The sequence below is a fragment of the Puma concolor genome, chromosome B4, assembly GCF_028749965.1.
Source record: "Puma concolor isolate L17-30 chromosome B4, mPumCon1.1.hap2, whole genome shotgun sequence".
NCBI lineage: Eukaryota > Metazoa > Chordata > Mammalia > Carnivora > Felidae > Puma > Puma concolor.
Window position 1 is genome coordinate 104836853 of NC_141673.1, and position 14782 is coordinate 104851634.

The following is a 14782-nucleotide window of genomic DNA, read 5'->3' on the forward strand; positions in this document are numbered from 1 at the left end:
ACATTCAGCCAAGGGTGGAGTGAGTAGGTTGAATTGGAAGCAATGGGGACTCTGGTAAGATAGGAGGAAGAATTTCCTGCCTGCCAATTAGAAAAACTTCGCTTTCTTTTTTCTCAGAGATCTTTTTAAGTAGGCTTCATGCCCAGCACGGAGCCCAGCACGGAGCCCAGCACAGGGCTTAAACTCACAACCTGAGATCAAGACCTGAGCTGAGATCAAGAGTCAGATGCTTAACCCACTGAGCTACCCAGGCATCCTCTTTCAGAGATCTTGAGCAATAGTTAGTATGGGTTCTACCCTAAAGAAGCACACACCCACCTACAGATAGAGAAACAGACAGGTAGCAGTTTTCAGCCTTGGCTACACATGCGAATCCTTTGGGGTCTTTCGATACCCAGATGCCCAGGACAAACCGCAGCGCAATTAAACCAGACTTTTGGAAGACGGAAGCCAACACCATTATTTCATTTTCAATCCACTGTTCAACTCCAATGTATGGAGAAGACTGAGAAGTGTCCTGACGTCTGGCTGCCTCATCAGTACCGGGTTAATCATTCTCCTAACAAGCTACTCCTGCTGCTAGTGCTATATCCGTGCTCTAGCGTTAAAGTGCTCGGACTCCCATTCTCTTTCCAAAATTTCATAACAGTGTGAGAGCAGTGCTATCCTCCCAGGTGAGGGGACGGAAGTAAGGATAGGAACTGCTAGGGAGGCAGGGTGCAAAGTGACAAGTGGGCCTCACTAGTGCATTTTTTTACTCTAAGGCAAGACAGACATGCAGACACACACACACACACACAGGCACGCACACACAGACATGCACCCACATATAGGCACATACATTGATACACACAGACAGGCACATACACATAGGCACGTACACACAGGCAAACATGTACAGGCATACTCACAGGCACACACATAGACACGCACCCACAGGTGCACACACACAGGCAAACAGGCACACAGACACAAGCACACATGCAGACACGCATCCACAGGTGCACACACAGGCACATACACACAGACATGCACACACACACACTCAGGCACATACACACAGGCAAACAGGCACACGGGTGCACATACACACAAACACAGGCACATACAGGCATGCACACACACTCAGGCACATACACACAGGCGCGTGCACACAGGCACACACACATGCAGGCACATACGCACGTACACACACACAGCACATACACACAGGCATGCACACACAGGTGCACACACAGGCGCACACACATACTCAGGCACGTGCACAGGCGCACACACTCAGGTGCACACACACAGCGCATACACACAGGCATGCACACAAACACACAGGCATCACATACATTAAAGCTCTTAGGGCTGTTGCTCCAGGCCTAAAGCATCACAGCAGCAAAGCACACAGAAAACATGCCACAAAAGCTAGGGGGGGCTGGAACAGACAATGACACAAACGAGGGCCCCATCCCACACCTCCATGGGACGTCAACATGAGCATTCCCAGGCCCACTCCTGACAAATCCCTTCGTGACATGTCTCCATCGAGAACTGGCCATGCCGGGGGAGGGCTTGGCAGTGAGCTGTGTTCAAATTAGCCGGGGAAAGGGCACGGAATTTCACTGTAATTGGTCATGTTTGTTCCAAGGATGACGACTACAGCACATTTCTCATGTTAATGTCGTCCAACTACCCGTGTACTGCAATTACTCTGCATCGATTTTAAAGCCGACTTAGCACAATAGCAGCTTCTAATTTGTAAGCAAAACCTCAGTGGCATAAATCAAACTGTTAGAGGCAACGCCACCGTCGCATGCTAATGGAGAGTTAATAGACAGGGGAGGGCAGCTGGGGCACCGGGCCCCCACGGGTCCATCTCCACCAGGTGCCCACGCTCCACCTGCGTGTCTGCCTTGGCCTCCACGTGCATTTCCGGGGCAGCTCCCCAAGTCTGAATAGCCAGAGCTGTGACTAATGCCCCCCTCTGCTCTCAGCTATAGGACAAAACCCACAGTACGGAGAAGTCGGTTGGTCCTGTGTCCCAGCATGAGGCCTGGGGGATGATTTAAGGAGAGAACTATAAATTGTGGGAGAACAAGGACCCAGAGGCCAGCATTTGGTGAACTTGACTCTCTGGTCCCTACTACCAATTAATATTTCTTGAGGACCCACTAGAGAAAGGGCCCTTGGATTTGGCACACTCTTGGCAGGAATGTGGGCCTCCAGAGCCAAGACAAAATGAGCCATCCATCACACAGGACCCCACACACCATCCAATCAGATCACCTCGGTGGCATCAGGCTCAGGAGATACAGCCAAGAGCCAAGACCCCTGTGACTCCTCCCAGATACAGATCCATGGGGTGCTGGGGTGACCTATTAGCCTGGCAAGGGAAAAGCCCTGGGCCTGGAGACTTGTGCTGGTAACCGCCCAGGAGGAACTTTCGACCTCTCCCTTTGCCACCATCATCGTCCAGCCTGGGCAGGGTTTGGAACCCACCAGATGCTTCTGCTCCCCACCGTGGAAGTGCAGGTTACACCAAAGCCAAACAGGCCTCACCTGGGCTGGAGCCAGGGCCCTATGTGCAGGAAGTGGGGGTCCCCACTCACACACCCTTCTCTTCCCAGGACAGTCATGGCTGTGCCCCTCCCTCCAGCATCTTCACAGAGCCAAGCCCAGGCTGTGCCTTGGGTACAGGAGAAGTTCGATAACGTTAGAGGAAGAACTGTCAGGAAACAACGGTGCAGAACCCTGCACAGCTCCAAGGAAATGTGTTCATAACAGAGCACCTGAGACAGCTGCTCACTTTCTTTCCAATATACTCTCGTTCGGGGTTCTTTCAACCACACATTTTATGGTGTCAAAAGAAAGGCTTCGATTAGGTGCTCAGGTAGATTTAATATTTCTCTTTAATACAAAATAATGTCTCAATATGTCAAGGCAGTCTAGTATGACAAGGTAGGGACTATGTTCCATCCCTGTTTTTGTCTTTCCCGGAGCAAGTAGGTGTTTGAATGAATGAACAAACAAGGGGAAGAGCTAGCAAAGGAGACAGTGAAAAATCTAGAGAGCGGTCCTAACAAGAGATCATCCTCCCACCACCGACAGTGAAGGGAGCCCTGGAAAGCTCTGACTGTGTGTTCATGTTGGTAAACTAGTCCCCTCGTCCCCAGGCTTCTCTCTCCCCTCCCCCACCCATCGAGAGCCAGTAAGCCTGCAAAAGGTCAACCTGATACCAAGTCTCCAGAGCTCTCCTTGCCCCAGAGCCATAAAAGGTAACTTGAAATATCTCTTTGAATCTTTGGAAAAGAGCAACGGGTGAAAGATGGCTCCAGAGTCAAGAACCGTCTCACAGGAAAAGGCCAGTGCATCCCTCATCTAAGATCTATGACCAGCAAGGCCCTGTCCTTTGAAGAGCAGAACCCGGAAACGGCCTGCCCTTCCCACCTGAGGCCCCTCAGCTCGTGGCCTAGTGTGCCACCATTGCCTCATACTGAGACAGCTCCACCAGGCAGACTAGGAATGACCCCCACAGGCCAGGAGAGCAGCGCTAAGCTCTGCACTTGGGCCCTCCTGCCCGTCCAAGGAAAACACATCAATACCCGATTCTTCTGCAGATATCCCCCGTACTTCCCACTCCCCAGGAAACGACCCAGGTTAAGCCTATCAACAAAAGCATCACCTCTGGCTACTCCAAAGAAACACCTCTGCCCACATTTGCTGAGCTACTCTGTGACACAACGTGTTCTCCTGGAGGGATGGACGAAGTGAGGCTCAGCCCCTGGGGCAGGGGCACCTGTCATGTGGGCTCCCAACCATGAGGCCCACAGCCTACCAGCGAGGTGCCACCCGCCCACCCCAGACCCACTGGAGAGCATGTGGGGCGACACCCCGGGTTTGCTGATCCTGGCAGCTTTACTCGGAGTCATACTTCCTTGGTCTATTACCAGCCTGGAACAGAAAAGGCAATGCAGGTATCCCCCCACTTTCCTGAAACTTTGCACTGTGCCACTTTTACACAAGACGTACATCAATACCTGTTTTCGCTGGCTGAAAGAAATCCGAAGAGGATTTTCACTTTGCACACACACACACACACACACACACACACACACACACACACACACAGAGCAAAAATACCATTCAGTGTTTGTTTTGCAGCCAGCCATTATAGAGGCGCACACACCCTGAGCTGTGAGAGTGGCCCCACCGAGTTCTTTCCCTGGAAACTATACTCAGCGTCTCAGCACCAAGCTGCCATAGCTTTGAACTGTGTCTGTGAGCATCTGTGCTTTATCTCCACTTATTTTGTGCCTCTGTTAGCAAGATGTGCCCTAAGGTATCAGAAAAGCCTAAGAGAGGTTATTTTTTGCATCTGGGAATGCTCAAATATTATTTCCATATAAATTAATGGTAATTGCTTCTTCACTTTACACCATTTCTGCTTGTGAAAGGTTTCATAGGACGACTCTACTTTTAGATAGCAGGGGAAACCTATTTGGTGGTTAGGAGCAAGGAAGGCTCTGGAATCAACCAGACAAGGGACAAGGGAGGCAAGGCGCTCAGACCAGGGCCCAGCACAGGTGAGCCCCCAGAAGTGGGGGCTGCACAGATAACTAGAATTCAGGCCTAGTCCAAGAAACTTCCTTGATTTATTCCCTCTATTTAAATCATCCTTTCTACCTTCCCTCCGTTTGTCCCTACTCTATATTCCTAAATCCAGAGTGAAATATACAAAACTTTAGAGTTTTAGAAGAGGTCTCAGTTTAAGAGAGCTACCTGTCCAGCCGATCCTTTGCTCCTGGCATGAGAGGTATGGACAAGTGTCCCTCCATTCTCCCGAAGGTCAGTCTTGGTCAGGTGCCCAACCCAACACAGGCACTGCGGTTGAATAAACGCAGTTCCCTCTGTAGGTGAATAAACGCAGTTCCCTCTGTAGGTGCTACTCAACAGAGGCAACATAATAATAATGATAATAATAACAATAACAATAATAATGGAGACAAAGTAGCAGGAGCTATCCTTCCTTGTGTGCTGTGCTGGGACATTCCCTGCTCTCCCCCCATCAACAACCCCCTGGGGAAGGCTGTGTGTCACGGTCAGTGTTCACAGTGGAAACAAAGTGAGTCCAGAGAGACTAAGGAATCTCATTAGATCATCGTCAAACTGAGGCTGTGACTCTGGGCTCATGTCCCCACCACGGCCACTAGACTATCTGCCCCCTGGCCTGCCAACAGGAAGGAAAACCACCTGTAAAATCCTTGTCCCCAGCACATCACTCTCCATTTAAGGCCCGTGCTTCACAACAACAGAACCTAGACAGCCAGGAAGGGTGGCAGTCTGTCTGGCTGAGTGGCCCTGACAGCCAACACGCCCACCCTGGCTCCCTGTGCCTCTGGATCCCTCCTTTGGGGGTCCCAGCTATATTCCAGGACATGGATTGCCAGGGGGTGAAGGAAGAAGAGAAATATCAGGTTGTTTTTTTAATGACCCAGATTCCAGCCAGATGCATTTGTTATTGGCAGCGGAGAGCCAGCGGAGCTAAGAACACAGGCAGCTGGCGATGTCTTAATCACTGCGGAGAGGAAGGGACAGGCAGGCTCAGCCCCTGGAGCTGGCTACCTGAGGCTCTCTGCCCGCGTCTGCCCCGCCCCTCCAGCTGTCCCTGTGCCTTTGCCTTTCGTTCCCCTTATTCCTTTTCCTCTCCTTCTCCCTGCTTAGGTTCTGCTTTTGTCTTTCCTAAGTGGGGCACCCAGTCTCTCCACAGGCATGCCTCGGCCCCACCAGCAAGGCCAGGTGGGACATCTCTGCCCGCCCAGGTCCCTGGCTGGTCTGGCTAATGCAGACCCCAGGGGCCTCCTCCAGGGCCTTCTTTTGTGAGCTCAGTAAGAGGTTTCAACTCTAGTTTAAACATTGTGTCCCTAGAGACCATCCTAAAAGCATAGAACAGCCCACCTTCGATTTTCTCCCCCGTCTCTGGCTGAGAGAGCTCCAAGCACTCAGCAGCTGGGAACCCATTCCTCATCTGTCCATCTCTCCCTGTCCTGCAGGAGGCTGGGGGAGGGGGAAGGGGTGAGAGGCACCGAATGACTTGCCTCATTCCACTGAGGAGAAAGCCAAAACAAAGCCTAGAGAAAATAAGGGCCCAGCTGAGGAAGTGGGGGCTGAGAACAGAAACAAAACACCTACACCCTAATTCTGAACACATGTTCCCTATTTCGCTCTGCCAAGGAATATGGCTACACTACCCCAGCCAGCATCACCTGTCCATACGAGCCTCACCTGACCCGAAGACACCCATCACTTCATACAGTGTTTCCATTACTCCATGAACCAACCTAGAGAGTAGACCTATTATTGTCCCATTTTACAGATGAGGAGGTCAAGGCTCAAAGAGTTAAGCATCTTGTCAGGTCCATACAAACAGTAAACAGTAATGCCAAGAGACAAACGCACTGCCTCCAGAGCCAGTGATCTTTACACATATTACCTTTCACTTCCCAAACCAGGCAGCCTGAGAAGCCTGGCAGAAGGGAAGGGGCAGGGAATCGCATGCTGGGAGGTGGGAGTGAAGGGTGGCTACAGGGATGCAGACAGGGGCGGCTGAAGCCAGGGGCAATTAGTCTCTGTGGGGTCTGATTTTCTTCTCCCCTCCCAAAGGAAAAGACCTCGTCCGATTTCCTGACATAAGTGAAAGGGAGAGAAACATGTCTGCACAAGAGCAGTGTCTGGAACGAGGCTCACCCCTCACTCTCCTCTCAAAGACCAGGCCGTCCGCCACACCGGGGCCCCTCACTGGTGCCTCAGTGATGCAGACAGACGGTCATCAGGGACATCAGGTGTTGGGTGTGGTGGTGTTGTTTTTACTCCTCCCCCACCTTCCTTCTCCCATCACCTAGAACGCAGAAGCTAAGTCCAACCTCCGACTGAGTCCGTGGACATCTCCATCAGGGGACCTATGACTGCCTCCCCAGAAGGGCTCCCAGGTGTGCCCTCCCTCCTCAGTCCCAGCATTCAATGTCAGGAGGCATCAAGTCAGGGGCAGTGTGGAAGGTTCGTCTACTTAGTCATCTCCTAAATACAGCGAGGTGAAGGGAACCTGGAAGGGAGAGAGGTGTGAAGAGAAGTTTGGGAACACCAAACAGAAAAAGACAAGGAAAAATACTCTAGTAAATTAAATATAAATAGCAAAGCAAGAGGCTGCCCTCTGAGAGGTGTCTCTCAGCCCTCTGCCCCCTTCCCCATTTTCTCCAGCCCTTTCTCCAACCACGTTCAGAAGTCCACTCTGGCAGCTTTGCCTTCCCCAGGATGGTGGGCCCTTCAGGTAATGGCCTGGCCTGGAATTTCACAAGGGTCCTGGGAGCCTATGGTAGGCCCAGACAGAAGCAAGGGGCCATGGGTGTCTGTGTCCAAAGGCTGGAGGTCAGGGCCTTGGCAAAGGAGGTGCACACTTCCCCAGGACACCTGCAGTTCTGTGGAGAAACCAGCCCACAAGTCTACTCGGGAAGCTGAGAAGGGTCCACGTAGCCTGGAAGCCAGGCCACATCCTGACTACATGTAATTCAAATGGGTTACCATGCCCACTCGGGCACTCTGGGATCCAGTGCATTCCATGACAGCCAAGAAGGCTTTGTTTATTCCACATGTGACTTGGGCCCTCAATATAACCCCTTCTCTCTCTACAACTCAGTCTCCCTAAAAGCAAAATAAGGCTGTTGACACTCTGGTAAACCTCCCCGAGGAGAAAATGTCCTTTGGGAGACGGTATACAATACTGATCACAGGGAGGACTGAAGCTGCCCAGACCCTTGCCTCCAGGCCGACTCCCCTTAACCAGGCTGAGTGCATGGGGTGGGGGTAGACATCTCTGGCGGAAGCAAAGGAACTGCTCACATCTTCGGTGTGCATCCACAGTGGTGTGGGTGAATGTGAGCACTCTGCTCATGCCCTGCCCCCAAAACCTACTTCCACATCTCCATGCTTAAAGCAGAAACCAGTAGGCTTTGTCCCTCAGAGGATGATTGGCCTGGCTTGAGTATCCCCACAGGGCAGATAAACCCAAGCAAATTCGCTCAAACTCCTGTCAATCAAAGTGCCAGACTTACAGGCTCAGAGACCAGCCCCACACCCAGTGGGGGAAGGGCCTCCCCAGAAGATCCCCGGCCAGCACAAGATTCTTCCTTGGCAGAGCTGAGGTCACCACGGCCCTGAGAAAGGGCAAGGCAACGGACCGGGTACGCAGTGGGTCTGACGGATCAGCCACTGAGAAAATGAAACCAGCTCTCTGTGATCTGGAGACACAGGTCATCTTAGTAAACCCCTAACCAAAGGAATGAGCCTGAACAAGCCACACAGAGCAGTCCTAGATGAATATGGAGGGGCATTTGTAGTTCCTACCCAGACAAGCCATTTTCTCCGCACTGACCCGCTACAGAACTTTGGGAACGCTGGAAGGGGCCCCCTCCCGCCACCACACTCCCTGGACAGTCCTGAGTGGGCTTGCCAGGGTGTCAAGCATGGTGGGATGCCTTGGCAGGCAGCCTGCAGGAGCCGGAATCACGCACTTTAGTCACACAGGTACGGTGGCCACCTGGATGGAGAAATATGTCCGGGAACAAACCACTGTGCAACTTTACGGCCCACTCGGAAACGGGAAGGCAGGAAGGTGGTGGCAGAAACAGACACAGAGAGCGACGGGCATTAACAAAAAGAAACGACACAGTAATCCCAATTTACAGAGCGCCACCCTACACAGACTTCAGAGGACTGTCTCGATGTACCCGCCTGACAGTTCTTTGACAGGTTCCTTGACCGGTTGGCCAGCCAAGTATTCAGGTTTATCCCCATTTTACAGATGAGAAATTGAAGTCAGAGATCATCACAGGGGGAGCCGTGGCAGAGCTGTGAGGGGCACCCACACTCCTGGTACAGGCTTTTTCCATGCTGCCCCAGGGGCCTTCTAACAAAGTCAGAGTAAAGGACAGGCCCAGGGGCTCTGGGCCAGAAGGGGAGATACAGCCAGAGACGGCAAAGAGCACCCAGTGTGTGCGCTATCCAGTTGAGGACACCCACCCTGCTGACCCTCACACCGCAAGGGGAGGGGCAGACAGGCTCCTGAATTCATGATTAAGCAGCCCATTGAAGGGACAGCATCCCCAGCTTGGAGCCTTGAGTTTAGTGGGGTTGGGGGGACTGCTGTTTGTTTTCTCAAAGGGTGGCAGCTGGGGGCACAAGGTAGGGCCACAGGACAGGGAGGCAGCTGGTGTTGGGACTGCCCCAGATAGAGGTGGGCGGTAAAGAGGGGAGAGATAGAGGCGGGAGGCATCTTGGTGCAAGGGAACAGCGAAGACACTGTTCAGGGGACTTAGGGGAACGCAGGAAGGGAAAAGAAAGCTCTTCCTAATGATGAATGCTGGAGGGCGGAATTGGAACAATTGTAATTAAGGCTTCTAACAATAGGAAGGGAGCCGAGACAGTTCTGTGTGTCAAACAAGGTGCTGAGCTCCTCTCCTGCAGTGAGGGTGCTTAATAAAGCGGCCCACCCCTCATTACCTGCTTGGTGGGTGACAGCCCTCTCGGGTGGGGGTGGGGGCCAGGCAAAACCAGCTGACTGCTGTGGCTGGCCCCATCTCCTGCTCAGACCCAGCCACGACCCTGAGGTGGGAAATGGGAAGCAGGGGAGATTCTCTGCCTGCCACTGAGCAAGGAAACCAAGGTCCGGGGAGTCAAAGCCCATTGGGGAACGTTCCGTCTGGAACCCGGGAGCCCCTGTGCCTGCACCCAGCATGTGAGCCTCCAGGCAGAGCAGAATCTGGGGCAGTTTTGTGAGCTTCAGGCAGCGAGTTCAAGCACACCAAGGACACACCCGGCCCTGCTAGGTGGGTCCTCCCTCACTCTGGACTGTTTCCCCACTTGTGAGATACAAGGAATCCTCCTTGTTCCCTCACTCTACCAAGGCTACTGTGAGGAAAGGAAAATAAGGTATCTCAAGAATCATCAGCTCTTTAAAAACACAAAGGGAGCAAAAGAAATGTGTAAAAACGCAGGATGTCAGAGCCCAAAGGGACCCCAGAGATGAGCTGGTTCAAGTCTGTCATTGTCCAGATGTGGGAACTTAGGCCCAGAGAGGGGGAGTAATTTGTCCAGGGTCACACAGCCAGTGAGCAACACAGCCGGAACTAGAACTGAGGTGTTGGCACCCCATTCCTGCTCTTTCCCACTCTGCCACCTTCATCCCAAAAGCAAACTGAGAATTAGCTGGTGTATGTCTTGAGCGAAACGGGATTCCGGCATTTCTACAAATGGGGAGGAAATGCAGGATTCATGGCTGGGCACACCAGAATTTTGCCGGCTGCTGGAGGGGCCATCCAACCTACCCTGCCCCCCAACAAGTTCTGAGGAGCCCCCAGCCAAAAAGGAAGAGAGAAATCAGCAATGCCGAGAATCTTGTCAATCTTCCTCCTACAGCTCCTGATTCAGACCCGCCACCCTCTACAGAGCGGCTTTTATGAAACATGCACTTTTCACACAGACTCCCCTCCTCCCACCAGGCAGGCTGAGAAAGGGGCAGATGAAGGGGGGCTTGAGGCAGAGAGGGGGAAGGGGGGCCTCGCGCCCTTCTCTTTGGCTGCCATAAATGGTAACAAATCAAGCACCTTGTGCGCTCAGCTCTTCCAACAGCATCAACTTCCTCCCCCCCACCACCCTCCTGAGGGTCCCCCAACCTCCTCCCCACCAGGCCCCCAGGCCTCAGGGACCGGTCATGGTGGGTGTCCTAAATGGCTCGGACATCACAGAGCTCTGGCCCAGAACCCAGGCTGACACGCTGTCACTCTGATTTGGGTCTCATGAGCTCTTGCCCACAGGCAGGGGAAGCCTCCCTTGAGTGGGTGGGGGGCACAGTCAGGCCTCAAAACACACCTGACCTCCTGGAGAGAACACACTGGGGGCTGCCCCTCAATGAATGGAGCACAGAAGGCTCTGGGTCCTTCCGCCAGCCACCGCAGTCTCCTTAGACCCCCCTGCCAGTACAGCCGGGTTCACCACGTCCTCCACACCTCAGGGTGTTACACAGACCTTCCACCCGACGGTCTCTACACTCTGCCAGGTACCACCCAAAGTACTGTTTTTAAAGGGGTCCCCAATGATCAGCAAACTTTTCTACCAAAGCAATTCCTTGCCCACCACAGTCTGGCTCAAAACTCTCTTGCATTAGCCCCTTTCTCTGGCTTCAAATATCACCTCATTTTTCCTGCCCTCACCTCCTCCATCATCCCCACCACCCCCTCTGCTCGTCCAGAAGCCCTTTGCCTAGCTGTCCTCTTGCCCCTTCCCTGCCGTCTCCCCAGGCACACATCTTCCATCGCCTAGGCCCTCAGGTCTTCTCCCCTCTGCCCTCAGATGCTCCCTGAGGTGCCTGCTCTGCTCAGAAGACAGACAGCAGGTGCTGGACACGAACATCCTGACACCGCCCTCCATGGTCAGGAAAGCACTTAGCATCGTGCGGGGCATGGCAGGTACTCAATATGTACTGTCCCTTCTATCCCAGGGAGGTGCCCTGATGCGCACCTGTTGGAGGAACACCTTCTCCTCCATGCTAGCCTCATTCATCAAGTCTGTACACATGGCCACAGGGAGCCTGAGGGCTAGGTCCTGCTCCAGGCCCTCATCGTGCTGACCACATTCAGGCATGCCTGAAAGGCCATCCCGCCTCCTCACCGTGTGGCTGAATACCATTCTTTTGTCAAGGATCAGCTCAAGTCCTGTCTCTTGCGCAGAGCCCTCCCTGTCCACCTGGCCTTACACTGGAACCACTTGGGGCTACCACAGCTCACACTTTCCGGAAGCCAAGGCAAACAGGAAGCACGTTTATGTGATTACGTAAGAATATATACCATTTATAAGTGCCCACTACACGTGAGAGGCCATGCACAGGAACTCTGATTGACATTAGTTATTCAATAAGTCCCCACTGCCTTGTAATACTGGATGGGGAGCCCACGGGTCGCACACTGATGATGTCCATAAAATGCACGAAACTTGGTCTGGCTGACTGCACGTGTGGGCTCCCTGTGGCATGCTACACTGCCTTATCATACACCCTTGTGACAGTAGTTGGCTCTTCCCAGCTAGACTACAAGCCTCTCTAGAGCAGGAAGAGAGGGAGCTCTTGTTCCCCTACAATGTGCAGCATGAGGTTAGCAGACCATAAGCACAACTCAAGACTCACTGGCTGGTCACGGAGAACACATTTTTGGGAATTCAGAGACTTAGGACTGGGGAATGTCAGGAAACTCCAGGGCAGGGCTGAAAAGTAGCTGCAGCACCGTGGGCACACCCTCCCTAGAGCATCAGCAGGCCCTTCCAGCAGACCCAAGGGCACTCACCAGGGGTGGGCATGGAAAGGGGCTGACACAGTGGAATCCATATGCATGGTTTGCTGGGAGATGCCTCAAAGGTGTCTTAGCTCTGGGGAAGCTGGAAAACCAAGCTACCTACCTACCCCTGAGCAACTCAGACATACCAAGATGACACAGCCAGGCACAGAGAGATCAGAGGAGCACCACGGCTGCCGAATCTCCCCCACACAGGCAGCCAGGATGGCCACACAAACACAGCAAGAGCTGCTGGATGGGGGTGGGGAGGTCTCAGCCTCCCCATCTACTGCTGACTTCTCTCCCCAGGAGGTGGGGAGGACACTTCCAGGGGATGAGCAAATCCTAGCAGTGGCACCTGGCATTTGGGGGGCCAAACACTTTAGCACACATCTACCATTTCTGCCTCTGCCCCTTCTTTTAGTGTCAGCTCCCCTGTTCTCCTTTGGGGAATTCTCTTCTCCCCACTGCATACAGCCGTGTCCCATCAATCCAGGTGCTCTGCTCAACCCTGGCCAAGGATGGGCTCATGACCAGTCAGACCCTCTGTCCTAGAAGTCAGTTCCTGAGCAGTGGGTCCCAACGGCCAAAAACTGACAGAGTCGACATGACCAGGGTCATCGTTACCTCATGGTAACGACACCCCAGAGCAGCTCTGGCTTCTGTCCTTGTGTGTGGCCTGTTGCTTGGCTTTCCTTTTAGCCTGTGAGCTAACCTTGTCTCTCCATAGATACTGAAAGATCCGTACATAGAAACACAGGAGTGCAGAGAGCAGAAGGAAAAAGAAACCCGGGCCGGTGCATGGCCAAATGCTAAACAACTGCTGGGCCGAGGTCACAGAGATAAATAGTCAGGTCTCTGTGTTCTGGAGTTTGCCATGGTTGGTGTGTGATGCTTGCAATCTATGAGCCCCACAGTCCATCCAGGAAATGGGTTGCTTAAAATGAGGATACCAGTTTATACCCAAGGTCACACACACTTGCGGGGAATCTAACTAAACTGACATATTCATTTACAATGGACCCTTGAACAACACCAATCTCCCCACGGTTAAAAATGTGCATGTACATCAATCTACACTTATTCAAATATGTTGCCAGAACTCAAAGATCTTCCTAAGAGACGTGTCTTTCCAGGGTGTATTAATTACAGTACATTGTGGTTATTACTTTCTTTCATAGAAATATTACCCATATGGAACAAAATGCTATTATTAATAAAAATGTATTTTACACATGTGTAAAAAAAAATCTGCACCTAACTTTTGACTCCCACAAAACTTAACTACTAATAGCCTAATGTTGACTAGAAGCCTTACGGATAACATACACAGTTGATCAACACATATTTTGTATGTTAAATGTATGTATCATATACTGTGTTCTTACATTAAAGTAAGCTAGAGAAAAGAAAAGATTAAGATCATCATGAGGAAAATACATTTACAGTATTGTACTGGAAAAATATCTGCTGTGGACCCACACAGCTCAAACCCATGTTCAAGGGTCAACTGTATATATAAATATAGAGACACGTATTCACACTATAAAAACATTTCTAAACATTTATGATGTATATTCATACACATTTATATACACACGTGTCTTACGTATGTCTGTATACACGTGTGCACACCTACACGTATGTATATATGTGTGTCAACATGTGTCTGTTTGTGTGTGTTTGGGGCAAAGGGGAGCTCTGAGAACTTACAAGTTAGGTACCTAACAAAAACCTTTAGGCCCCACAATCCGTGCTACTCAGGGACTCGTCACACAGAGACACACACCTTCCAACTGCCCCCAACCCCACTCCTTCTGGCTTTGACTGGCCAGTGTCTCTCCTCTGGCGTATGGGGTCCCAGTCCCAAGACTCTGAAAGGGCACCCCCAGCCCTAATCCTGGGGGAGGACGAGCAGTGGGCAGGGCCACATGGAACCCCTGGTTGGGCGCACGGGACCGAGCCCACCATGTCCAAGCAGGGTTGCATCTTGGGGTTCTGTTCTGAGGTGGCTGGCAGCTCCCCTCACATACAGCCACAGGCTCTGACACAGAAATACAATTAAACCCCCGCTCCCTGTGGAGAAAGAGGAACCCTCTTGCACTGCTGGTGGGAATGCAAACTGGTGCAGCCTCTCCAGAAAACAGTGCGGAGGCTCCTCAAAAAATTAAAAATAGATCTAACCTATGACCCAGCAATAGCACTGCTAGGAATTTACCCAACGGATACAGGAGTGCTGATGCATAGGGGCACTTGTACCTCAATGTTTATAGCAGCACTTTCAACAATAGCCAAATTATGGAAAGAGCCTAAATGTCCATCAACTGATGAATGGATAAAGAAGATGTGGTTTATATATACAATGGAATACTACTTGGCAGTGAGAAAGAATGAAATCTGGCCATTTGTAGCAATGT

General features: G+C 52.0%; 1 protein-coding gene across 5 annotated transcripts in view; it reads right to left on the reverse strand.

Moving 5' to 3' along the window:
* TSPAN9 (tetraspanin 9) overlaps window positions 1-14782 on the reverse strand; it is a 204544-nt gene that overhangs the window by 59465 nt on the left and 130297 nt on the right. For 2 of the 5 annotated variants that reach the window (XM_086714305.1, XM_086714303.1), the window contains one exon: window positions 4771-4872. The exons of the other annotated variants lie outside the window; for them this stretch is intronic. In XM_086714305.1, coding sequence (XP_086570431.1) covers window positions 4771-4872 — 102 coding nt within the window. The remainder of the gene's footprint in view (window positions 1-4770; window positions 4873-14782) is intronic. 5 annotated transcript variants of the gene reach the window in all.